At 40.6% G+C, this 27469-nt stretch overlaps 1 protein-coding gene across 12 annotated transcripts in view; it reads left to right on the top strand.

Annotated features, from left to right (window-relative positions):
• foxp1b (forkhead box P1b) overlaps positions 1 to 27469 on the top strand; it is a 187013-nt gene that overhangs the window by 81497 nt on the left and 78047 nt on the right. For all 12 annotated transcript variants that reach the window (XM_025059801.1, XM_025059804.1, XM_008320440.3 and 9 more), the window contains one exon: positions 22546 to 22671. In XM_025059801.1, coding sequence (XP_024915569.1) covers positions 22546 to 22671 — 126 coding nt within the window. The remainder of the gene's footprint in view (positions 1 to 22545; positions 22672 to 27469) is intronic.

The raw sequence follows: 27469 nt of genomic DNA, 5'->3' as shown, positions 1-27469 counted from the left end.
CTGGTAAATAAGTCACTGTTTTTCCAAGGCATCTGCCGACTCTTGTTGTTTGAGCTCATGTTTAGACACGATTGGTTTTGGTCGTCGTTGAAGAAACCCCTTGTTAAACCAAACGTTTTCTTCAACGGTTTAGAAAGTTGACAATTGAAAAATAATGTCTATTTTTTTAAACAAATCTCTTCTTTAGGAGAAGCCAAATCTGACCCAATTTATTAGGGATTGATTTAAAGATGCACAGCTCCTCCTGGGAAAACATTCAAGCAAAGAGTCCATTCATTTTTAATGAGAACACTACTTAAAAAAACTTCATAGAATTAATATGTATCAGTGAAGTCTTTCCTGTGCACAAAACTTCAGGGTAATTAATATTCATAGGCTGTGCTTGTTAACACCCCCAATGCTAGTGCAATGTAGATCCAATTAACATAGAATGGACCCCAAGGATTTGGGCAGATAAGGGTTAAATGAGCTATTGAAATTGTAACCGAGGCCGCCTTCCTGTTAAAATCCTTATTTGTTTCACTGAGCTCTGATTTCTGTTACATATTAAGGCCTCTCACTTTTGGGGTAAACAGCTACAAAAGGTAAAGAGTGTGTGAACCTGCTGTTTGAATGAGGTCATCAACATTACTTTTTTCTCATGGTCTCGGCCTGCAAAGACTTGACAGTCTGAGAGTCCGTGAAGGAGTTTTATAAAATACCTTCACTACTTGCCGCCATTTATTAGCATAAAGGCTGCAGCTATGGCTCCCCAGAGTATCTTGAGACAACTGTGCCGACAGACTCAGCTCCAAAGGACCCTGAAGTTAAAGACAAACAGCTAACCTATTTTCTTCACATGCTACTTTGTTTACCCTCTGTTTTATGGCGGACGTGTATTCTGTTGGGCTCTTTGGTAATTTGACAACAGTCAAATTAATCCTTTTCTTTCTATTATTTTAAGTAACGAAATATGTAAACATGTAACTCTGATGGATGTTTTCATATACAGGTATTTGGGTTGTTAATGTCACAGGTAGAGAATTCGTTTCACGTTGACTAATGTATCAATAAGTTGAAGTTGAGTCGACAAGTACTTTATGACGTCATGGCATTCTCAGGAGGATGAGTTACATGGACACATACGTCCAACTTTGACCTTGTAACTCTCCATGCGTTACTTTCGTACATTACTTTTCATAGCTCCATATATTTTGTGTAGAACACAGTGCCCAGTGAGATACCTGCATCTCTTGTCTTTGCGACATCCCCCAAGACAGCCCTCTCCTCAAGTGTTTTCCTTTTCCTGCATAGGGTGACCTTAGCCTACATTGTCCCTCCCGTGACTTAATATGCTTTATATGTTGTCCAGAGCTTAGATTGAACGGATCTCAATTAGAAATGACCAGATCAGAGGTGCAGTTAAGGTGGAGCAGTTTGGAGATAAAGTCAGAGAGACGAGGTGGAGCGGTGTTGCCAGCCAACAGGAGAAGAGGAAGACCTCAGAGACCTTTAGAGTTGTGGATATAGAGATGGTTGGTGTCAAAGCAGAGGAGACAGGTGAGAGGGTGACATGGAGGCAGGTGATCTGCTGTGGCGACCCCGAAGGTAACAGCTGAAAGACGAAGTATGTCTTTTAATGAATCAGAAATAAAAAAAATAAAAAAATCCTGTAGGTCTGACATACAACTTAATATTTATAGCTGAATAGATTTGGTTTTATTAGCTGAGCCTCTTGCCATGATTTTATAGTAGAATTTCTCAAGAGGCTTTCCAGTAAAGTTAGCTCATAGGCAGTGTATGCAATAAACTGTCTCAATATTTTATCACAACAAAAAAACAACTTTTTTCCCCCCATTTGAATTCCATCGAAAATAAATAAGATAAGCAAGACCATATGTTGTGAAACAAAGTATTGGAATTCAGATTTCACTGGTGGACAGTGTGTCAGCTGCTCGTTCTGCTAAAGAAAACCTCTGTTCTTTGGCACACGGGGTGTTTTATGATAAAGTGTCAGCCCTGATGATCTAATGAGCCCTCGCTGAAGTAAATATGTATGGAAAGCCATGCCACACGTATGTCTCCTTGAGTAAATTAGATAGTTTGACATACATCCACCCATCAACGTATCTATCAGTGATTAATAACAACCTCCCTGCCTGTTTGGCTCTGACGTGGCCTCTATTTGAGAGAAAAATGTTCACAGGTTCGTATTCACTGGTGAATAGCTGCAGACCATTTACAGAATGATGTGTCCTGATGGGATGTCTGCTCATAAATAACAGTGATGGCACCTCTGCATCCTGTGAATGACACGTGCCATAAATACTCAGCCAGACCACAGACAAATATATATATATATATATAAATAAAGGACAGAAAAAACAAGCAGAAAGAGAGACCTCCAGGACAAGTCCATATATGTCGTTTCCTCACTTTGGTCTCTGATGCGCTGTTTTTATTTGCTTGTTTACAATCTTTGACATGATATAATGGGATAGCTGGGAAAGTACTAGCCGGTAAATGACACAGAAAATAAGGCGGCCCTTTTACGCGCCCCCACTCCTCCCTCCTCCCTCTTTTCTCTATTTCTTGCGCACTTTCTTTCGCCTTGTTTTCCCTGAAAACATGCAATGTGTTCTGCATTTGACCGAAGGAACATGAGCCTTGAATATAAGTAACTGTTTTTTGCATTAGGTACTCCCTAGAGGTAGGTGGGAAAAATATCATGTCCCTGCGTGAAATGTGAATGTGAAATCTAGCAGAAAGAAATATTTATGACCATTTTCTGCTTGATTAGAGCTGGATGACATGCCTTAGGAGACAGTGAGTGGACAGAAGGCTGCAGCAGTGCTGCCTCTGGGCAGATGTTGGAGAAGGAGTTGTTTAGGGAGGAGGGCATTTGGTCTGCGTCTGTCCGTGTGTGTTTGAAAGAGTGGGTTGCGCCGAGGGAGGCGGGGGTCACGCTTGAAGCATGGCAGAGGAAATTGAGAATGTCCAACAGAAATGCCCTAGGAGGCAGATGGTAAGCACGTGAGATCAATCACTCTAGACGCCGTCTCTCAGATGCCAATGCCACATCTAATACTGAAAGCGCTGACTGAAGAACAGTGAGAAACAAAAGCTTATCACATGTGTTTTGGTGTCTCAAAAAGACACATTTTAAACCACCGTTTGTCTTCCCCTGCTAGTGTCAGTCTGTACGTCTCTCCATGAGGAATGTTTTATATAAGAAGACTCACTTCAGTACAGGTCAACCCTGGAGTTATGTGCAGTGTTTTGGCATGTTGATGGAAGTTCAGTCGGAAGGTAACATTCAAAAAAGACACGTCACATAATTAGGTTGGATTCAGAGCACTGATCACTGTTCAACAGATCATATAATTTCTAAGACATGCAAACCAAACAAACAAACAAACATGTATCTCCAAGGTTTTCCACAGTGAACAGACTTCTTTTTTTTACAGCATCAAATTTCTTACAAGGCTGTGATAAAAATGACCCAAATGAATGAGAACCTACATGGACATGTTGTTTCTTACAAGGCTATGCAACACCTAGCCCTACGCTGGTGTCTCCTCGACAGCCACTGTACCTACAGTTCAAGGTTAAATCACCGGAGAGACCTTAATCCCTTAAACCAGTGTTTTTAAAGCTTGGGGTCATGACCCCATTTAGGGTCACCTGAAATGTCTAGAAGTTAATTTAAAAAAAATGACATGACAAACTGAAGTTGTCTGTAACCGGTCTGTAATGACTGATTCTTCTTCTTTTAGCCTTTTTGAGATGGTACTTGGAGCTTTAGACACATTACAGCTCATTGACTGCTTGACTGTCAGTCGGTCTACTCTTTGTATTCAATATTTGAAAAGCTGTATAGATTTCAGCATAGCTGGCTGACTGAACTGAAGTTTAAAAAAATAGAAAATAAAAACAGGAAGTAACCAAATGGATCTAAGACCAATTCCTTCCATCCATGTAGCTTTTACAGGTTCACCAGAACCTAAACATCTTAACTTCGCTGTTGTTTCAGTGTTTATATGAAGTTCACTCTGTCAGTATTAAAGAGGCCTGGCTGCAGACAAACGTTAGTGTTTGAATTGTGTCTGACTTACGTCTCACTTTTCTAAACTATCTTTAACATATTTCTGATAACTTTTGGAGCACTTACAGTACCATCATCCATCAGTTCTTGTTTGGTTGCCATAATGAGGCACACAATGAGGTACGCAAGACTTTCCATTTAGTGATCACAAAAACACGACAAAAACACAATATGTACTGTAAAAGTTCATTGTAAATATTTAAATTTCATGTGCACGCGTCGTCTCAGCTGCATCGTCACTGCAGCAGCTGCAGTAGCAGCTATGTGCTGCTTTCAAAGGCCAAATTTGTGATCCCATTTTGAATAAATCACACTTCAGCTTTAACTAAATGTCATTTGGTCTTCAGGCTAGCATTTTTTAGCTATGCACATTAACATAGACAGCATTCAGTAGTGAAATGCCTCCGAAACAATGTTTTTTTTTTTTTTTTTTAAATCTACATGTGCCACCCATGGATAATTGAGTTATATGGAAATTGACTGTAACCACATAGGAAATCTGGTCCGAGCAATTTGTGTCACTTACGGCTGTTAGTAGATGTGGATACTATTATCACCCTTTATGCTATGTTCAAGGTTGTTATTGTTTTAGTGTGTAATCAAACAGTGAGGAGAAATATCTCTGCTGTGTCTACAGACAGAGGTACTTTATGTGTACTGGTATAATACAAAACCCAGTTCATTCAAAATGTTAAAATGCACTGTAAACAAATTTGGCGATGCAAATGTTTTTCACTTTGTTTCACTGCATAACCTGATATTTAAAGAATTCTTCACCAGACAGCATAGATCTTTTACAGTAATAAACTCAATTATATCTGTTAGTCAGTATAATTCCAGTCTTTACCCCGTTCTACTGCTTTCCAATTCAGACTCATTGTCCAAACTGTCCGGTTTTGTTTTAATTACAATTTTAGAACTTACCTTTCTAGTAGTAGTATTTGACAATCAAACACATAGTCACTTTAACCTGTTAAATACTACAAATAACCTATTAATTACTACACTGTTGCCTTTTTGTAGTAAACATTCAACCTGTTAAGTATAGTATTTTTTTTCATTGAGATGAAGCAAGATTAATATCTGATATTTTTCCATTAATACTCCAATAATAATAATTTAGCATATCTTTAGCCAACGGATAATGTTAATCATTAACATTGAAAAGAAAGTTAAAATCAGAGAAAATGAATATTTTCAGAGTAAATATCTATGAATTATCTCTAATTTCAAAACCCATAGTGCAAGGGCTTCAAGTGTTTTCCACCACTGTACTGTTTCTTCTCCAACACAGTGTTTATTTCCCCTCATTGCTGACTGCTAATTCACTCTAACCTTTTAATAACATCTGTGTGTCAGAATTTTTTTTAGCGGAATCATTTGAAATGTCAGACACACTCTGCAAGCTTTTTTTTCAGATTGTGTTCCTAATTAGTATCCAACACCACTGAACAGAAGAGTTTCTATATTTTAATTTGTTAGTTTTTGGTAATTTATGTTTGGCTGTCTCCCGCATACAAATCAAGCTTCTTTGATCCAGGAGAAGACAGTGTTTTGAGGCATGTGGTTGGTAATAAGGCGGCAGTATGATATCCTCCTGCTTTCTAGTAGGGATAGTTGTATTTGAGAGGGAAAATTTGCAGAAAGTACACATACACGTTTTGCCTATAGGGGGTGCTAGGAAACAATTTGAATACAGTTGTCAATGAGTTAAGTGCAGTTAAGTGGCTCTTAGGGGACTTTCCCCCAGCTCCTTCGAGTCTCCTAACCACTCCGATACACATTTGAAATCCATACGATGATTTTCTCATCTATACAAAACAAAAATAAATAAATTATAAAATAATAAAATAAATAAAAATTATGTATTGCAATTGTTAAAGACTTATTTTAGGTAATATTTTAAAGTCACCAAGGAGATTTCGGACCACAAGGAAATTAAAATATGAAAACATAGGCAGTGGGATGGGTGTCGTGTTTATTACTTGGGCCCTGCCCCCTTTGTTGAGACACCACCAAATGCTGTCTGTGACCCATTAAAATTACTATGGCAATTATTTCTCTATGGTTTCCATGGGTTGGCCTCCCCCTCTGCTCCCCCCTCTGCCTTTAACACTTCTCAGGTTCTCCCTTTGCTGCCTCCATCACTTTGCTCACTTCCACGTAATATCATCTTCCTCTTCGATGCTGTGGCACAGGGGAACGGCATTTGTTGATCCGATTTGACTCGGCTGATGCCTCCTCCTCCCCAGAAGTGTGGAGATATATATCCGTGTAATTCTTGCCTGGGCGCAGCCAGCGCCGGCTGATTGAGTGATTCTCTCTCTCACAAGACAAGATAACCACATCAGTAAATAATTTTCGACCTCAGCTCCTCGCCACCATCCACCCACGACCAGGCGCAGCGCTGCACTCCACAACCACGGACATGCTGAATCCAGCCTCGTTGCAGTTACAGGGGCTTAAACCCTGCTATGATTCATTTTTAGTTGGTCTTTCAGTTTCCTACAAGCGGTGCACGTTACTTTTTCTTTCATACGCAGACAGATCCTAGCCACTCTGATTTTCCACAGGGAGTCATGACTCAAGTTGCAGTTTGCTTCTCTTCTCATTTTGATGAGCTGTTCAGCCGATATCACACCAGCCGGCTCCAGTTTCACAGTGTGATCCTTCGAAATTCTCAGCTCTTTTCAAAACATCCCCAGTATGGAAGATGGATTGAATTAGCGATTTAGGCTGTATTTATCTTGATCCGAGAGTAATTTGGTGCTCTCTGTCTTAGCTCTCAAACTCAATGAAAACAATAAATGGTGTCCTTATCTGCCGCGGTGAAATCAAGATAGGCGCAGGAAGCTGCAAGTTATTTGTGGTTGATTTAGAGGGAAAGGAGGGACAGGAAATAGACACCGCTCTCACATTACCTCTCACCGTACAGTGGGAGAAAGAAACGGACGGCAGGAAAGGTTTTTAATCAGCCCAAAGCTGTGCTTCTGATGTGAAAGTGTCAAACATGTGCCTTGCCCCTGCAATGAGTGAAATCTAGTCAAGTCTTGTGTTAAATTGAAAACGGGGCTGCTGGGATTTGAAGGTGAGGGGGCAGGGGATTCCATGGCAGCAGCAGCATCTTGGTCAATTATTACTGTCTTGTGCTTCGCTTCACTTCGCAGGATATTCAACCAAAGGTTGTAGAGTTCTGTATTTATTTTATTTAGTTCTGTAATTATTGAAATGTAAAGATATGCTTGTGTTTATATATTATATTATATTATACAGATGTAAGCAGGCATGTTTTAAAGGTAAAGAAACCAAGTTGTTAAACCAAGCTATTTTTCACACCTGTGGTAAAATCTCACTCCAATATTTGATCAGTTTCTGAGATTATTCAGACGTTTCATAAGATTTCTTCCAACTGTGCCGCTTTAGGACAAAACGATACAAATATTCCCATGGATAGTGTCACACATGTGCAACCCGTACTCTATTAAACTAAGATGTCAAGCTTTTTAAAACATGTTTTCCCATCTCTGTTGCTGGGCTCCTGCATCTTGACTAACATTTGATGTGTCAATTTAAATCTCAAACTCTGTGAGAATGAATTTCTTTTCATCTCAAGGAGTTCATCTCTGCACTTGAGGTTTGTGTTCTTTATCATATACATTTGATTGTGCTGCTGTCCTATGTGAAAGACAGAAAACTCTCCAGTGCTTTTCCCGATGTTTTCGTTGTTCCACTGGACCTCGCTGTTGATTTTTGTCGTTGTTCTCTCTCTCAGACAGGCCCTGACAGGAGCATACTTTCATTTTGTTGGCTTTTTACATAAGATGAGTTGAAGCTTTTGGTGACCGCATAACTCACCAATCAAGGGGAAACCCCCCCCCCCTGTTTTTTTTTTTTTTTTTTTTTGCTGACTCGCCACACACACACATACACACACACACAATAGTAACCTACTGTAGTAGAAGGGAGAAAAAAAATGAAAGTTACCCACAGCTCTATTTGTTGGTGTAAGTGTGCCGTCTATTTTAACAACCTGAGCTGGAGCCAGGAATTCAGCACTTGTTTGCCCCATATTTTAACCAGATGTTGAGGAGGGAGGAGGAAAAGACTCACAAGAGTCTTGCAATCAAAATAATTACCTTTATGGTATGTTTACAGAGTATTAACGTGCAGGCGGTCTAACTGGGTCGGCTTTTATGTGTTAAACATGATAAATGCTTGTGTCTATTGGAAGACCAACACCTCTTTACTTTATATGGAGGCAACACAGTATATAAATGTGCTTCTCCCTGCAGTGCGTTGACATCCCCCTGCCTGCCTCCCTGTTTCCTCACTTCTCCTCCTCCTCCTCCTCCTCCTCCTCTCCTGTTTCTCAACTCCTCCTTCTCCAGACAATGAATCACATCAGGCAGGAGTGTGTGTATGTGTGTGTATGTGTGTGTGTGTCTGTCTTTGATAGACAGCCAAAGAAGCAATCAAGTGATTTGTAGCTACATGGAGACATGGTATTGCTCCAACCTGTCTCTTTGCGATGAATTCACTGCAGAAAGAGGGAAATATGCAGCCACATTTCATCACCACGTACTGTATATGTGAGTGGTTCTCAAAATAGGGTCCACTAGGGGCGTGACGAGGGCCTCCGAAAATTAGGGGGAAGATATGATTTTTTTTTTATTATTTAATTCAATTTTGATAATTTGAATATTTTTATTCATTGCATTGCTTCCCCGCTAACAGCCTAACATTACACTAGCCTTTGGTCAGGTCTTTTGGTCAGAGTGATAATCAGATGTATGATAGAAACTAATGGATATGATATTTAGACACACACACACACACACACGTTCCTCACTGTTGTTAATTTTGCTCTTTTGCTAACAATATTTTGTGTGTCTGTCTCTTTTTCAAAGTCGATCTGAAACTGAGCCCAGTAACAGTGCTCTGTGGAGGAGGTTTACTCTAAAATGTACTACAATCAGAATTCTTAACCTAGACCTTGAACTTTTCCCCTATCGGCTGAACAGTTATTACAAGTATCAGGATCAAAACCGACAGCTCTGATACGGGACGACATCTAATATAATTTGTTCTTATTGCTTCAGGGCGGTTTGTTTTTGGAGCACATTCACATTGCCACTTGTAGTTTGACAGACGTTTTCTCACAGGAATCAGTGTTTAATTTAAATACCAGGAAAAAAAATGTGTTCTTTTGCTCACTGTCCCAGCTGAGTAAAGAAGTAAATGAGAGGAAAGAGGGAGAAAACAGGTAATTACGCTGAAGCAGCAAACAATTGACCCACTGACCCTCAACCCTAATTGATTTGTGGAGGAAAATTGTTTTCCCCATTTTGATGTTTTTGTTAACTCTAGATGTTTTTTTCTTTCTTTTTTTAGATGTAGTTAATTGGTTGTGTGAATCGAGGGTGGAAGCGCAGTGGGAGGAAATCAGTGTCTCCTCCATTTACCAGCAAAGCAGTTATAGCTGGGAGCTTGCACTTTGTGGAGTGATGTCATATCCTGGAAGAAAAGCAAAGGCTTCACCTCTCATCAGAGCCGCTGTGCCTGTGGTGTTACTTAGCTTTATTTAGTGTTCAGGAAAACCCTGCGTGCATAACATTAACGCAGTGTTGGCTGTTTAGCAAAATAGTTTGCTTGTTGATACACAAATTATGCAAATAACTGTGCTGCCACCACGGCAGCTGTGTGTATATCACAAACACGGCGTGTTCCGTGCGTCCCCTTCACAAACCGTTGCAAACGCACAGAGGTCAGCGAGCATTTGCGGACCTACGATGCAGCTTTGCGTGTCCACTTGTGCCGTCTGGGTGACGACATGTGCCGCTTTGCATGTAAATTCTTTAGTGATTCACCTCCATGTGAACCTGCTGAGGGTGGATGTAGCGCTGGCTTGAAGACAGAGGTGGGTTTTTATGACTAGGTGAGACGCGTCCTCTCCAAGGCCCTGGAGCGCTGTATCTCTCTACCCTCCCCTTTAATCACTGTATCAACTGCTCTCATAAACTCCATGAGCTGTGTATTAGTGTGTTTGTGCGTGCCTTTTAGAAGTGTACGTGTCTGTGTGGGTGTGCCTTTAAATACCACACACTCGTGCGTCCGTGGGCGCGTGCCCTTCCTTTGTTTTTTTTCCTTTTTTTTTTACTTAATCAGCAAAAATAAAATGGCGATGTAAGCATGCTCATATTAAAGAGGTGATTATTGGTAATAAATACTTTTATATATACTTATTACAGAGTCAGTTTTCTTCCTGCGCTTAATGAGAGTAATTTGATTTGCTTGAGAGATTATACTTTCCTCGAATTAATGCGGCAGTCCCCATTCCAAGATGGAGTGAGATCTCAGATTCTTCACAGGTCGTGTGCTGCGAGATGCACCCCACTCACAGAGCAGCTAATGGAGTTGAACAGCGTTCTGTCATTTTCCTGCCCACCACCACCGCGGCTCTGTAGCCCACATGCCCTTCGCTCCTGCAGTGCTTGTTGTTGGGCTACTTCTGCCACCTGCATTTCTGTGTCCACTCCTTATTACCACCAACCACTGCTAAGTGTATTCTGTCTGAAAACCAACGGGTGGCTGGGATTTACTGTGTCCACGCACAGCTCCGTTGTCAATGATAATTTCACATCTGGATGAATCACTCATCCAGTTGTGCTAAGTAACTCAGCACAGTCCGTTTTTCCGGTCCAGTTTCTCTGTGTATCATTTGCGTCACGTGTTTGTTTAAGCTGTGCCAGTTTAGCTCGTAACTTCATTTGAGCTGTGATTGACTCTCTCTGCAACAGTTACAGTATTCAAGCCTGTAGGTCTCAGCACTTTAGGCTGAAGGTGGTTTAGGCAGATTGAGGATGGCCAATCCTGTCACCAGCACGCACGCTGAATGTCAATTAAGGTTCAGAGAAGTGCTGACCGTTCCAAGTCTCATTTTTATAAACACTCAAGAATTAGCCTGTGGAGGAAATCCAGTTGTAAACTGTGAATAATCTTTAAATCATTCTTAAATTATTTAAAATATTAGTATAGTATAGTATTTTAAAAACATTGATAATTTGTCACGTTCAAATTAGGATTTCCATGTGATCAAATCAATTGAAATGATCACCTCTGTATTGTCAGCTGCAATTGTAGAAAGTGTGTGTAAATCTCCAAACTTCTGTGTATTTAGGCTCCACATCCTCTCAGCAGGTCAGTGTAGGTTATTGATTCCTGGAATAAGATCAGAAGTAGTTTGTGTGATATCAAAAAAGTATTGTCCACCATGCATCACATCAAATGCATGTGATTCTGTAATATATTATTGTCCGGCGTGACAGGTGATGTGTCTGGACCCTGCTGGAGATTATTCCTCCCGATGGCCGCAGGATCAGATTTTTTCTTATTATTCTTCTTCTGTTTCTTTATTCCTGGTGGCAGTGGATCATATTACTCATCTTGGAATGACTTCAACAGAGACACTGCCATTCCCAGGGAGCTGTCTCTCCCCACTGCAACTCAATCCATAGCCAATTGGTCTGACCTGTGATTTATAGAAAATTTTTTCCTTCAGAAGATGACACACACACACCCACACACAGAGAGAGAGAGACATGGAATTCACCCTCAGCATCTTATGATGTGATAGGTCTCAGGTCAGAATAGTTCAACTCAGGGAGCATCAGTGGGGAAAAGATTCTGTCACGAACATCACAGAGTCTCTCCATTAATATTAAAGATGTTTGTGTACAGTGGATCCACAGAGAAACAACCTCAGATTAAATGTTTTTTCTTCAGTGTATGTTTTGTTTCTGTCTCTAAATATGTAGTGAAACAAAGACAGGTGGAATTATGACGTAATCACAAGGATTCAACAAGAATTCACACAGATATTGAGCTTTTGATCATAGGAATTTATATTTGTTAAATATTGAGTTTTTTTTCTTTGTCTGAATCAATTTGATATGGATGCTCCTTATTATCTCTCTGTCTTTACCCTGTTATCATCAGTTAGTTAAGGAAGCGGACTTGGGTCCGGAAGATTTTAGGTTCGAATCCACCAGCTGCCAAGTTACCACTGAGGTGCTCTGAGCATGGCACTGTCCTCAGACGGGCGCTCAAAAAGCTGCCCACCGTTCACTGTGGTGATGGGTTAAAAACAGAGGTCACATTTGGTTGTGTGCAGTGGTGAGCTGTGTCACAATGACAAGGAGTTCACTTTCCATTCTTCTTCTTCTTATTTGTTTGCAGCACTGCGTTTGAAAAGGAACGCAAGGCACTTAAATGAACAACTTTGGGCTAATGTCTGCCCCCAGTGTTGCGGCATGGTATTTTTCTGCCTCACCTTTGGCCTTTCAATACAAATTTATGCAAGATCAAAAGGACTAAATATTTCACTTATTTTGATATGCTTTAACAGTGTGATTTTATTACACTAAGTCAAGTCAGCTGAAGAAAATGTCAGTCAGACTTGATGCCTTTATGTATTTAACGGATGAATGGAAAGAGTTCCTGTAGCAGGTTAACTCCTGACTGTAACCCTGACAGTGGTCAGCTCACAGTCTTAGACGCTGCATCTGTCCTATGACTCTGTCTTTCTGTGCACAGACCACATTCATCTATATTCTCCACAAATAAATTTCAAAGATTTAGCAGATTTGGCACGTACCATGTCAGATGTCTGGAGCGTGTCAGTGAAGTGCAGTCCACTGTCTATGAGAGCAGAACAGACGAATCTTCCCATTCTAAACAATATCACTTAGCGCGATAAAAAAAAAAAAATAATAAGTTCACCGTATTCTAGGTCTCACGTCGGGTTTTGGAAGCACCCATTTTCCCAAGCACAACACTCCCTGCAACAAAAGTGATGCAACGCTTCCACCAAAAGTGCAATCGGAAGGAGAGTGTGTTTTCTAACAGTCCATCTAAGTACCCAGCACAGTTGGCGTGCCTCTGCTCCTTTCCTCCTACTTTATCAACTTGACAGATATTATAGGTGTATTCAGCAGTGGGCATCCCAAGGCATCATGTGCTCAGAAGAAAAAGTTAAGGTCAGGGAGAAAGAGGCTACTGAGATCTTCCTGCTGCTTTGTTCCCACATCATTTGTGCTTTTGTCTTATTTCTTTTTGTTCCGCCTTAAAGCTTATTTTATCCTGCTCTCACGCTCGTAATTTTTATTATTACTTTTTTTTTCTTACTCCATCTGCCTCTAAATGACACCTCAGCAATGACTGCTCCTCTGGTTGATTTGCCTGTGTGTGACCTCCCTCCTTTAGTGGAGTCATTCACAGGCGTTGCTGGAGTAGAATGCCCGGCTCTTGGCGGGTGGACATAAAAGACAGTGACACGCGGCTGTGCGCTGATAGACTTTTCACTGGAGTGGATTAAATCAGCATCAGGCGAGTGGAGCTGATTACTCCAATATGAGAATGCAGTATCTTAATGGTACATATTTTCATGAGGCAGCCTAGTTGCTTTTCATTTTGTGGCTAATATGTCTATTCTTATGAGTCATTTACTTCTTTAATTACCTTTAGCAGCAGATGCACAATGGTGTATTAATGTGCATGATTTTTACTGCCACTTTATCATACTGAGCTTCTGAAGTTGAACGCCGTAATAGAGGTGGAAGAGCGACTCGTGTGAAAAACAATATTTAGTCGACACCACTTCTTGTACTCTAGGAGGGTGTTTATGAGTTTACACCATACTGGAGCTGTAATAAACACAACATTCATTTAATAATGGTGGGGGAGCGGACATGCTTTCACCGTGGCGTCTGTTGAGTCAGCCAAAGATGTCGGCAGTAGTTAAATAACGTGCACAATAGTATAAAATGATTGTGTTTTGAAAAGTGGGCTTTAAATAGTAGGTAATGACGAGTTAATAGTAACAAGGGTTGTTTCTTTGGCTCTCATTGAGTTCAAATTATCATTACAAACGCAATGCAACCTGAACTGCTTTTTACAGAAAATTAATGTTCTAAGAAAGAATGCCACTATTTCTACTATGAGAATTAAATTGCTGTGTTGACGAGCACAGTGATAAAGATGCCGGTTAATTTGAAATTTCTAGTTTTTGCATATTGTAGCCTTTCCTCACATGAGAAAGACTTGAGTCATTGTTACACTTGATATACAAGTCCAAAGTCTTGTTGAATTATATTATTCAAAGCGATGTTTAAACATGACAGTATTGTCCTCTAACACAGGTCTTTGATTGGAGAAAACTAAACAAAAAAACACCAACATCAGATAACACATTGTTTGCCATCATCTAATTTGCAATATTTGCAACACTGATGCCCCATGTCATTTGCATTAGTGTTTGTGTATGCACTGCTGGTGCACTTTTGTGTGTTTTGTCTGCAGCCTGTGTACTTTCCTTGCTTTGATTTTTCTGATCCAGGCGTCTCTGAATAGAGGCCTTCTTTAGCCATCTGCTGTTAAGCTGCTGGCTAAGCAGGGCTGTGGAATCCAAACAAACCCCTAGCACACAGTAAACGGAAGCTGTCAGCCCGACATAACTGAGCTGACCTCGCCAGGCCTCGGTTGGGTTGGGTGTGTATGTGTGTCTGTGAGTGTGGTTGGGGGGGGGCAGTTTTGTTGTGGGACTGCGTGACCCCCCTCTGTACCAGGCTGGGATCGCCCCAAATGTCTGGCTGGGCCTCTGTTTACCCCCCTCCTCTGCCCTTCTGCATTTTCATTTCTTTCTCCTTCCATTTGCCACTTACCTCTTTTTTTTGTCCATCCTGCTGTTCACTCACATCCCTCCATCATCACTCAGTAACTTTGTTTTCACATTGTTTTTCCTGCCGTCACTTTTTTTTTCAAAGCACATCATTACCTGTTACTAGGAAGGAGGGGTAAAATAAGGCTGGTGTGATGGTAGGTGGGGATGTTTTTTTGTCTTAGGACGGACATATACTACCTTATTGTTTAAATGCGTACGTTTGAAATGTTTAGCGTTTTCATAAATATTAATAGATTATTTGAAAAGTGCAGCAAAGCAAGAGTAATCTAATGGTTTAAAGTGCGAATAAAACATTGATTTATTTATGTATTCAACATGAATTAGCTTGGAAATCTAAACACAGCCTGGAGAGTGTTGTTACGAGGACTCTGTAATGTGCAAGGTTTTCAACATCATGTGGAGTGGCTTTTTGGAAATGGCATTAATTATATACTTACTGGGAAACCAGACTTGAGCTGCTTTGCATTGCAGATACATGTCCGCATTACCGAGGAAAAGAGAAGAGGAAAAAAAAAATGCAATTAATATAAATAGACATGATCCCCCCTGCTTATCCACTCACAGATTTGATAATCATCACCTACAAAAAAAAAAGAACCCGTATATGCATTTCAATTAAAATGACACAGTTCCAAGTGTGTCATAACTGTATGTTTGCATAGTCAACACCCCCTTAACTCCTTATCCATTACCTGTCATAATGTGGAACGAGGATTGGTTTTACCTCCAGCTCCGTCCGGGTTACTATCACTAGCTATAATTGCCTCTGTAATTCATGTGGTTATAATTCATATGCTGATTGGATAACTTTCTTTACTTTAACAGTGTGTTTCCTCATTATTATAGAACAGCCAGGACACACACACACACACACACACATCCAGCTTTCATGTGCAGCAACAGATTTTTTTTGCCTTTTAGATTCAAATGTTTGACTGTAGCACATATGGACAGTTGAAGTAATGTATGAAAGATATGTATTTTACCGTGTCTAAAAGAGCTATAGATAGTATCTATCAAGCTATGTGGAATAAAGTAAATACAAATGGAATAAGGTTTTCTTCTAGATAAAAAAAAGTATGGTTAAAACTACAGAGAGTTCATACAATGAAAATGCACACAAAAAAATTAAAAATTGGACTAGCACTTTATCGACCTGATAAGTTTAAAAAGCCTAAAGTGAGTAATAGACGGTTTTGACGACGGTAATAAGGTGAGGTCTTCTTTTTGATAAGGAAAAAGCAGAAATGATAAATATCAGGTGAGACGTGCCATTGGTCAGAAGGTCGGGCAGATAACCTTGACATTTGGGCCATCGGTGCTGAAGCTCCACAGAGAGTGAAAGCCAAGGGGCCGATGTCATCAAAGCCAGACTACATTAAGAGCTAACCTATTAGTCGTGTTGTTGCTGCCCGTCTCTGGGCTACACTCTCCCTCCTAATAATAAAGCCTTGTTGAACATGGCCGCTAAGTAAATACAATTTAAACACACACACACACACACAGAGGAATAGAAAGACACAAACAGATGCATGGCTCGTTCCCTCTCTTTTACTGCGAGTGGCCGCGGGGATCTGGTTACACCTGCTTGCACATATTCTAGCAATTAGGAGCAATCTGCTCGAAACCAATTCACGTTCAAGGTCTTCCCCAGCTGTGGCAGGAGGATGTTGCGTTGTTGATGAGCTCGAACAAACATCGCCAGCCCTGTTGTTTCCCGCTGTCCGACTCCCGGTGGAGACGACCCGAGTGATTCCCACTGAATGTCTCCTCCTGTCACATTCCCCGACATCATCTATTTTCTCTTTCATTGTTGTGATGTAAGTAGCCTCTTTCTGTCACGTTTGGGGCAAACACAGTTATTCAGGTGTCTCTTGATTTTGGGATGTGCTTACATTAGTACTGAATTTCAGGGAAGTGGAGTTAAGTGACAACAGGGTAAACACTATATGTAGAAGATTTCTCTTTTTAACCTTATGGTTAAAAAAGTGCAGTAAAGTGTTGAGCGTAAAGCAGACATGGCAGCATGGCAGTGCTTTGAGTTGGGATTTGTAATACACCCAGAGCTAGCTTAAGCAACAGGAAACCCCAAAGCTTGTAAATAATCCACATGTGCAGACTGTGCATAAAGACATCCAGTACTTAGCAACTCCCTTATCACGGTGCAATAGCCCAGAGACTCTAACCACTAATACGGTGTAGAAGTAAATGCAGATAAGACGGCTGTGGTTTATTGAGGAATTTGTGCTAACAAGGGGAAAGTGCAAACCCAGAAATATGAAAAATAAAAAAAATAGGATTTCAAATGACAAGGATACCAACATGCAACCTCTTTGTGGCTGATAAGACTGTCGTGTACCAGAGGGTGCTTTCTAATCAAAATCATCTAGGGACGTGACTTTAAAGTCTCTGTGTGTTTGTTTCAGGAAGTGTGTGCTGTGCAATATATGTAGACACACACATGCACTGCCGGTTAGTGTGTGAGCATTTTTATCAGACTCCATTGTCAAGTTCTTCTGACAGAAAAAAAAAAGTTTTTTTCTTTAAATCGTATCTAGACTAATGGGGAGCCTTGGCTTGGAAAAGTTTAGGAGCCCCTGCTTATACTGTACGCATTTTATAATGTATACAATATATAGAAGTGTTTTGAATAGATTAAATTACGTGACCCTTTCTTTAGAAAGAGTCCTTTAAATTGGTTTGAAACTGCTGATCTCCCTTATCATCCAGCTAAAAGAGTACAAAGAGTGATTCAACTACTTTGAAGTTTTAAAATTCAAAGAATACAAAGTTCAAAAAAATACAAAGGATTACAAAATAACATTTGAAGTGTTGAAAATTTAAAAACCTCTATAGATTCAACATTAAAAACGATTGCATCATGAAGGACTTTGGCCTCAAATTTGTGCCAAATCACAGTGTAAACTACCAGTTTGGTGACTGTTGTATGTCCGGAACAGTACCAAGCACTGTGCCTTGGTGTCGGTATTCAGTAATCACATGTGATTTTTTTTTACCTAAACACTACATTTGTGCAGCCTGGAGCTCAGACCAGCTCAGGTGGTTTTGGCTGATCTGTCATCAGATTTGGACGATTACGTGGCTCCGTGCTGAAAACCCTACACCTGTCATCAGATTCCAGTTTATCACATTTGTCTCTTACGCATGCATGTCTATCAAGCATCCACTCCTTTGAATGGGAGATCAAAAAGAAGATACATTCCTGAAGAGCTAGAGGCGGAGAAAGGGAGGGGGCCGGGGGAGGAGGGCTCTGAAACAAAAGAGGGTGCTGTGTAAACACTGCAGTGACAGTTCATCGGTTATTTTAGCCCACCATTAGGCCTCTTGAAGGCATGCCAGCTCCAGTGGTCTTTGTTAAATACAAACATGAAAGGAACATTCCTGAGCCTTCAGCAGAGCTCACAGTGCAGGTTTCAGAATTACATACAGTTACATTTGATTCTGACAAAACACACTTTTCTCCACTTATGTCTCTGAATTTCAAAGGACACCTTGGTGTAATGTGATGGCTATTAAACCAGCATGACTTTATTAGTGACTAGTTTTACCATTTGTCGTGTGGTCACATGACTGTGGTGAGCAGGTTGTAGACACGGTCATGGAGCAGTAGATTATTTTTACACTAGAAAGGTTAGTCCCAGACTTCACTCAATATCACACCAATGTAATAATAAAAATTAGAACTTTATTGATTCCACACTTGGCAAAATCTTGTGCTAACAGCCCCTCACAGGCGCCAAGTATATAGTTCCTCAGGGAATCGAACCCATGACGAGATGGTCTCTGGCAGGCATGTTAACCCCTACACTATGGAGCCACTAATGTGTTTGTAATAAAGACATCAAATCCTAAGATGCTTTTTCGTAGCCCTCATGAACCACTTGAGCTGCTCATCATCAGTGATGTCACTGTTGTCTGATTCTCCTCTTCACGACGCACCAGACGTTTTCAGTGGAACAAACACACGGCTGTCTGGCCAGTCATAACATGCACTCTCTGTCTACAAAGCCACGTTTCTTTTAAGGTTGCAGGATCAACTTTATGGACACTGGCAAATTCTTTAAGAAAACAGAAGAGAGATTTCAGTTTGGTGTAGATGTCACTGACCTTCAGCTGTGTTTAAAGTAATTAGGCAATTAGACATTGTAATTAGGCAAGATGTTTCACAAGTTTGTATAACTATTAGTATCAGTGCATTATACCCTATAAACTGTGACTGTTTAGATACTGATTGGAAATCACAAATCACCCGAATTCTGAGTTGCTGAACGTCACTGTTTGGCAGGAGTTGCCCTTAAGTATTTTAATATTAGCAATTTCACTTTCGTGTTGAGCATTTGTTTTCAGTTTGTGGTCAAAAACAAAGATGTTCATAAAAAGTAAAACCCCAGTTTTGTAAGATGTCCAGTAGCCGGCAGCCTGTGAATAATTAACCAGAGTATTTGACAGAGCTGTTGCTATCCCGTCTGTGAGTGTGTGTATAAACATGTGAGTAAATGGCTGTGACTGAGAAAAGCCTCATCTAGGTACAAACATTTAACAACTCATCATAAATATAAGGAAGCTGTGCCCATGAAGTTGTCGAGCTCAGCTGCTGATTTCACAACCTGACTTTTACAGTAAAACGACCGCAGCCTTCTGCTCTCTGTTTACATCACACCTACCCTGTGTTTGGAAATATATTAATGACAATATTATCATATCTACATCTGCAGGTTTTGACAGGTTACTAAGCATCTTCAGCTCTTCAACAGCAGCAACAACAACAACAACAAAATACAACAGAGAGAAGATTTCCCAACAGTGTATCTCTTCATCCATCACTGTCTGAAGTTCCTATCATATCCTGTTGACTCAACTCTCTTTGTTTCAACGCCCATCGTCATAAACCCAGACATACCACACACACACACACACACTTCACCACTTGTGTCATCAGTTACAGGGAAAAGAAAACAGCTTTATTTACTCTTCTCTGTGCCGGTAAAACCACGCGACTGTGTTGTAAAAGTCTGAGTCACATCCTTCTCCATCCTTCAATGTGCTGATGAGTTTTTGGGTTTTCATACAAGAGAGAGTTCCTAGGTCAAGGGCTGACAGTGTAAGGATACTCAGGTAACACATTACAAAATGTAAAAAGAAATTGAAGCTAATGTCACTTTTTAAAGCCAAACAAAATGTTTCATTTGCTATAAGTTTTGTAGTTTTGTAAAAACATATTTGTGTGAACCTGTGGAACAGTTCAAGTTGGGTGCCTTTTTTTCCCTCAAAATTGACATTGACAGCTCCCAAATCCACAGATCCTGACCCTGAAAAACAGGTGGGTGGGTGGGCAGTTAGAGGGTGAGTTGTTCGTCTTCCCATAAATATTCATCATCTGCTCCTGCAGTCCATCAACAAAGCAGAAAGGAAATTAAATTTATACCTTCACATATCAACTAGACACATCTGAGTCTTTATTTAGTCCACGTGATGACAAATGTGGTTTGCACACTTGTCAAACATGAGTGGGGATTAGGACAAGACACTGAAATCGACCATAGGTTTGAGTGTTAGTGTAAACGCCCCTGGAGTGAACTAGTGAACTCTCCTGGTTGTAGCCTGGCCACGCCCAGTGACAGCTGGGATTCGCCTCAGTTTAAAAGCAAATACTGGTGTGTTGTTGTATTATGTCCATGTATCTTAACCAGCGCATGTACGATTGTCTCATATGGCTGTACTAGATAACCCATGGCACACCAGTTTTCTACATGTAAATTTATCTTTTGAATTTAGTGAAGGTCAGGTTTGGACAGATAACTCGGTTGAAGTCGGACCTGGTATTGTTATTAGGTTCTTTGGCAAAAGTATTTTTAAATATATTTTATAACAGGATAGTGATGAAAACAATATCATGATTTCATCTTGAACAAGTTTAGGAACTTCTGAATGCATGTTGGACAGTGTCTTTAATTATGGGTACAATACAGTGTCAGTGACACTTTACACTTATTTTGGTGACAGATTTGTTGCTGCCAATGATTGGTCTGATTAAAGCGCATTTCTTGAAGATCCTGGCTAACCCTTAGCTGAAAGGGATCTCATCATCTGCATAGAGGAGCGAGTTGGGCTGGCAGTCAGTTGTTCTTGGTCATGGTTCGATGGCTCGCAGAGACCCATGTCATTGAATCAAATGTTGACCTTTGAAGGTAGTCAGTATCTCAGTGTCATGACCTGTCCCTGGGCCAAGGATTGAGCATACCCACTCAAACAAAACTGCAACTTTTATGTATAATCTGCATTGTTTTTGTTACTTAAATGTTTTCTTATATCTCTGATGTCACATACAGTCTGTTTCCTTGTCTCTCTTTTCGACAAGATCAAGTCAAATTTCTAAATCTGTCCAGTTAGTACACTTTCTTTGTGTGTGTGAGAGTTGGGGGTCAGAGAGTTTCACTTCAAATACGTTGAAAGCACAGGGCAATTAGCTATGCAAAATGAGATCTGTTGCTCTAGCCTCACGTTTCTTTAAAGTAGAGATCAGCAGCAGACAGAGGGAAGCAAATTTATGTGCTTCAAAGTTAGCCACGGTGAAATGCCAGGAGTGTGGCCTCTTTCTAGCCTGTGGTCATATTTATGCCTTATGATGTCATCCAACAGCCGTATGTTTGGGAGGATCAGGGCATACACCCACACACATATCATCATACAGCTGTTCAACCCCCAACGCTGTTGGTCTGAACAGTCTGACTTCAGTGGCGCCGAGTCCGAGTCTTCCACTCATGTCTGTTCTGTTCTGCCGTCGGTCCGCCGAGCTTGACTCGTTCAGCTTTACTTCACTGACACTTTCTTCTCCAAAAAACACTTACCTGTGATTCCCCTGCACTTGTGGAAGATTGGAGAGGAGAACTTTAATAAAGATCACGTGTGAGATGAGCTCGGCTGTGCCCCCTGTCTGTTTGTGTAATGGTGGAAGCAATAGTCTGAGGAACATGGAAAGAATGAGGCCACTTATTTACCCAGATGGTTTACTGGTGTAGGTGTGAGGCTGGCCAGCTCACTGTGGGAACACAACGCTTGCTTTTCTTGGTATTGCTGACCGTTTTTAGGACCTCTGTGTTTTTTTTCCCCTCAGCTCTCTCCAGCTTTGTTTGCTCTGGATGGCATGTTTGATTATTTATCGTAAGGGAAGGGGAGTAGCTGGAGTAATAAACATGTGACTAAACTGTATTTTGTTTTCCACTGAGAAGGCCGTGTCCTTTAGCAGATATTCAAAGCAGCCATAAAGCATTCTATTTGCTTTCTGCTGGACAGTTTTTACTGAGCTTTAGAAGGATTAAAAGTGCTGATTAGTGCTTTGGACACTCTTTGCTGTTAGTGCAACATGTCAACAGACAAATATTTCCTCTGAATGACTGCAGTTGATTTTTAGTCCTTTTCCCCTTTTGCTGTGTGAAGTTGTTTTGACATGTGATCATTGTTCCCTGTCTGTTTGTGCAGAAAATATTTACACAACTGCAGTTTTATGATTCTGAATACGAGCGTATGAAAGATTGTCTGTGATGTTTGTTTGTTATCTTTCAGAAGGCCAAGGGAATATTGACATAAGTGCTTTCAAGAGACTTTCAACTACCTCTCAGTGAAGCGTTTCTAGTGGTATTTTTTTTTCTTGTTTGTATTTTCAAAAAAAAAAAAGATTTTTTTGTGTGTGTTTATTTTTCAGGCCGTCCAAGTTGCACGGCAGATACTCCTCCACCAACAGCCGCAATCTCAATCGCATCAGCTGCAGCCTCAACAAAACACTGGCCGCAAATCCCCCACAGCCACTGAGAAGCAGCAAAGTCTACAGGTACTGTAAATATGTTCACCACTCACAGGAAATCCCATATTTAATTTGGCAAAAAAACAATGTAAATGGCTTGTTCTTATAACTCTGACTGTGACTGTGAGAATATGTCTACGATGTTACTTTAGGTTTGTGCAAACATATTTTTTTAACCTTTTGTTCTATGAATGAGTTAAACACAATGGTGTCCTGTTAGAAATCGGTTTATTTGCGCAGTACTGGTAGTATTCTTTTGAGTCGCTGCGTAAGACTGTCAGACTTCAAGTTGAGATGCTGTTAAAGGGGTTTAATGTTGTAGGAATTGGAAAAAAAGTCTTCTGAGCTTTTATGTTTGTTTTTATTATTGTAAAAAAAGAGTGTGGCATGTCCATACCACAAGCAGTAGGAGGTGCTGTGGAGGAGCCCACCAGAGAGGTGGTATAGTAAGTAATAGCGAGAGGTTGTTCAGAGGTTGGAAAAGGTGAAGTCAACTCCACTACTATTGAGATTCAAAGACAACAGATTAGCAGTACAAAAACTACGTATCTGATACTATATTTGTGTAAATTGCAGGTCAGCTGGCTCATACAACTGCATCTTTGAATGGAGTAGGCTGTTTGTGTCAAAGTGAAATTGCAAATAAGTCCAGGACGTATTTGGTAATTAATATGGAGGCCCTGATCCCTACGTGTTGGTATATACATTATGTGCATAGCTAATATTTAAAACCCTCGCCATCCCATTGGGGGCCCTTTTTAATGAGCTGTTGTAGCAGCTAGGTCTAATGTCAGGTCGTGAAAAAAGACTCTTTGTTGTGCAGATGTCTTTGGAATAGCTCCAGAGGAAGAAATATGACTGTGATGACCTTTCAGTTGTGTGCGTATTTGTCAGGATTCAAGTAGGTTGAAAGGATCAAACTAAACACTTTCCTCAGCCTAGCAGAGAATTGCACAGCGGAGGTCAACAGTGGGGACCACAACAGCAGATTACACTGTACAACCAGTTGTTAGTACACAGTGAAGTACGAGACCATCTCCTGCAGACAAAGACAAAATTAAAATTCTAATTTATTAATGTATACAGAGAGCTCGGCCAAGCTGTCGCTCAGCTATTGAAAAGAGAGCCGGGCCTTTCTCCCCACATCGCCGGCCCTCCCCTGCCCTGCTCTTGTGAAGAGAGAGCACAGGCTCTCGCTGTAGTAACAAACTAACGCCAATAAATTGCCTGCTCTTTAATCTCACGTGTTGTGCTTTACCGCTACAGAAAAAGACACAGGAACAGACAAGTGTTTGTCTTTCTGTAGGGTATAAGTTCTTCTAATTAAACAGACCAGAACCATATATACAGGAGGTTCATACATAAACATCACTGTGCCCTTCTGTGTAATGATGTTTTACATTGTTGTGTTTACGATTCTTTACTTCCAGTTTTCTGGTCTGGGTCATATATATATATACACACATATATATATTCATAAAATATATACATATATATATATATGTGTGTGTGTGTGTGTGTTTGTGTGTGTATATATAGTCCAACAGTTAAATCCAATAGTTATGAAGTAGTAGAGTAGTGAAGAAAGAATCTTAGCTAAGAAACAAACCCCAAGAAATCCAGATTACCCCCCACCCACCCCATACTCTGACTCCATCTCAACAAGCGGCCAAGTCAGAGCTGCTGCTCCCGGATTCATAATTGTATCGCGTCCATGTAAACACGGCCTTTGACTCGTGAAGGTGTGACTCACTTTTGTATTTATTCTCATTCACTGCTAAAATAAGCACAGTTCAAAGAGTAAAACACAGACTGGGGGGAAAAGTTCAAAAACAAGTTTTTACGATCCTTGGTCATCTGTGAGTGCTTCTGATTTGATATTTTTAGCAGCTCACGTCTCCCTCCTACCACTGCAGCGTCCACCCCTGCCTCAGGGTGAAGATGCCTTCACTGTAGCCCCAACAGCCTGGAGCTGCTTTAATCAGACGGTGTTTACAAACAGTTGCCACGCCACCGGGACGCCAGCTTAACATACTTGACTTGTCGAAAGACCAGTAAATTGCATTGACAGAATGACATGTGTAATTAAACGAATCCCTGCCACTTTTACCTCTCGCACTTCACACCTACAGTGGTGGAGCGACGAGAGCCAGCGACTCCCACCCCGCTAATTACCATTATCAGTGAAATGTTAGGGTTTGACTCATTAGTTCCATGTGCATTTAATTAGAGGCGGGCTGAAATTGGATTTAACTTATTACTTTTTCATGGATCACTTTCTTGTCATCACTTCAAATTGGATTGAAGCCCCAGGTAACTAATTATGCCAGCTGCAGGTTCAGGATTGGAGAAATAGGTAATTAGGAACAACACTGTCGGACCCTCGCTGATAGTCCACCAGCACCAAGGAGTTGGGGGAGACGGGGGACGGAAACTCATTTGTGATGTTGCCAGTGCCTGGCTGGTTAACTACGCATTTATTTCATCTCCTATAGCCAATTAAATGGCTTTAAGCTGAGCTAAAGATGTTCATTCAACATGGTGTTTATGCTAACGGTGTAACTCTGAGACTACGCTCTTTTTGCATCTGGAAATCTGTGTGAAATTTACTGTCACACCGTCAGTATGACATTTGATGTATATGACCAGAGCACTCCATGTTGTTCTTGAGCTGCTGCTCTTGTCTTTCCTAATCTTTGGGTGATCTAAATTATACTGAAAAACCGACGTTGTTTCTTGGACCAGCTGCGATCTGGTGAACATCCTGTCTGAGAACCACATACTCACTCATATTGAAAACATGGTCTTCAGCTGGAACACAAGAATGTGGAGTTTGTAAATGTATCCTCTGTAAAGATGAGTTTGTTGGGTCTACTGCTTCTTAATTTGGAAAGTGTTTTTTTTCCCTTAGTTAAATCTAAAAAATCACTTAAGTCGTACAAAAATATCTGAATGTCAGAGGCAGTATTGAATTAACAATACCCTGTGCAATGGTCTGCCTATTTAAGAGCAAACATAAATTTACATATATTTACATACATACATACACACACACACACATATATATATATGCATATATATTTATATATGCATATATACATGTGTGTGTGTGTGTGTATGTGTTCTATCATTTTGTTTTGTCAAAACCTTCTCACCATCAGCAGATGAATATTACATAGAACATATTCAGGATGTCCAAAGTGCACATGTCCAGAAAGAGTAACAGAGACACTCTGGTGATATTGGTCTACTTCTTTGGCAGCAGACGGTATTCTTATCTGTAATAAGCCACTGTCTTCACCTCTTCCCAAATTTTTTTTTTTTTGTTAGCTCTTTTTCTTCCTCTGTTTTTACACCACAGAGGGCGCCTCTAGGTCAAGAGATAGTGTCTTTTCAGTTACTTGGTTGAAAGCCTTTTAAAGTTCTAGAGGACCCCTCTGCTGCCCCTCCTCCCTGTGTTTGCTCTACACATCCCTCATTTGTGTGTTGGGGAGAAGTGTGATTTGACACAAACCAGGGCAAAGCCTGCGTCTGACAGGACAGGGAGAAGCCGCCGGCTGGCTTTCTCTCTCCCTCTCCTACTGTTTTTGCAGTAAGCCCATGGCGTTGTCCTGACACATGTATACCACAGCGCTCCAATCTGTAAGTCATTAGAACACTGGGCCCCGGCCTGTCATCTGGAGCTCTGCCAGGGCTGCAGGGTGATCCCAGGCAGCATTTTGAGGTGTTACCACGGTCCAGTCGGCCAGTGGTCAAGCAGTAGTCGCCCACTGGCGAGGTGACAGTGAGCACAAGACTGGATTAATGTTCTGGGTTAGGTGCCATTAGGAAAATCTTTTCAAATGTAAGAATAGCTGGTCAAGAGTAAAAAGAGTGCAGAAGAAATTAAAATCATTTAACTGTATATATATATACTGTATATATACTGTATATATACTGTATATATATATACTGTATGTATACATATACATATATATGTATTTGAAGCAGCTATGTTATATGTTTACATACAAAAATACCAAATTCCTTCAGTTATATAAGATCCTGACAGAATCCATCGTTAAACAGATATCAGTGAACAACAAAGTGTCGTTTACAGCCGACAACCAATGAAACTGGTGAATGTCAGTGGTGACACCCTGATATACGTATGCAGGCTTTAGATCAATATCCATCAGGCTTTAACGCATTATTACTGTTGGTTGGATCCTATGGAGATCATCACCCATGTTTGTAAAATGTCTCAAGGTTAGGCTGTAACGACATCTTGGTATGACTCGTGCACTGCTCCGAGGCGATAGGATCAGTCAGAAATCATCCACACCGCAGTAAAGCCAACACTAACAAGGAAACAGGCCTTCTCATTGTTTTCCCTGTCATGTTGTAAAAATGTGTTATGTGTGCAATATAGATTAGAACACGGTTTGAGATAATCCTGTCAGGATGAAGTCATGGGTTCCACTTCCATGCAGCTAAGCGGTCGTTTGGCGTTCACACCGTCTCCGAGGCCCGTTTGAACTCCCTTGCGAGCAGGTTCACAAACAGAACTGTTTCCTTGTTGGACTGCACAAGGTTTTATTTGTCAGAATGTTGGATATACAAGTTCCCAATCTCATTTAGTACCTCATTGCAGTCATCACACTTTTTAAAGTTGTTGACCTGAAGAGAGAACCAATGAATGAGTGCAGTTTGTCGGAAATCTTTCATCACTTGTTACAAGCTTAGAGTTTTGTTATGAAGGAGACTATGATTATAATTAAAGGTAACAGGATTGCCAAAAATCTGTATTGAAAAGTAACACATACCAAAAACATGAAATTTGATG

Source organism: Cynoglossus semilaevis, chromosome 11 (genome assembly GCF_000523025.1).
Source record: "Cynoglossus semilaevis isolate Cse_v1.0 chromosome 11, Cse_v1.0, whole genome shotgun sequence".
NCBI classification, from domain to species: Eukaryota; Metazoa; Chordata; class Actinopteri; order Pleuronectiformes; family Cynoglossidae; genus Cynoglossus; species Cynoglossus semilaevis.
This window is presented reverse-complemented; position numbering and strand designations above follow the sequence as displayed.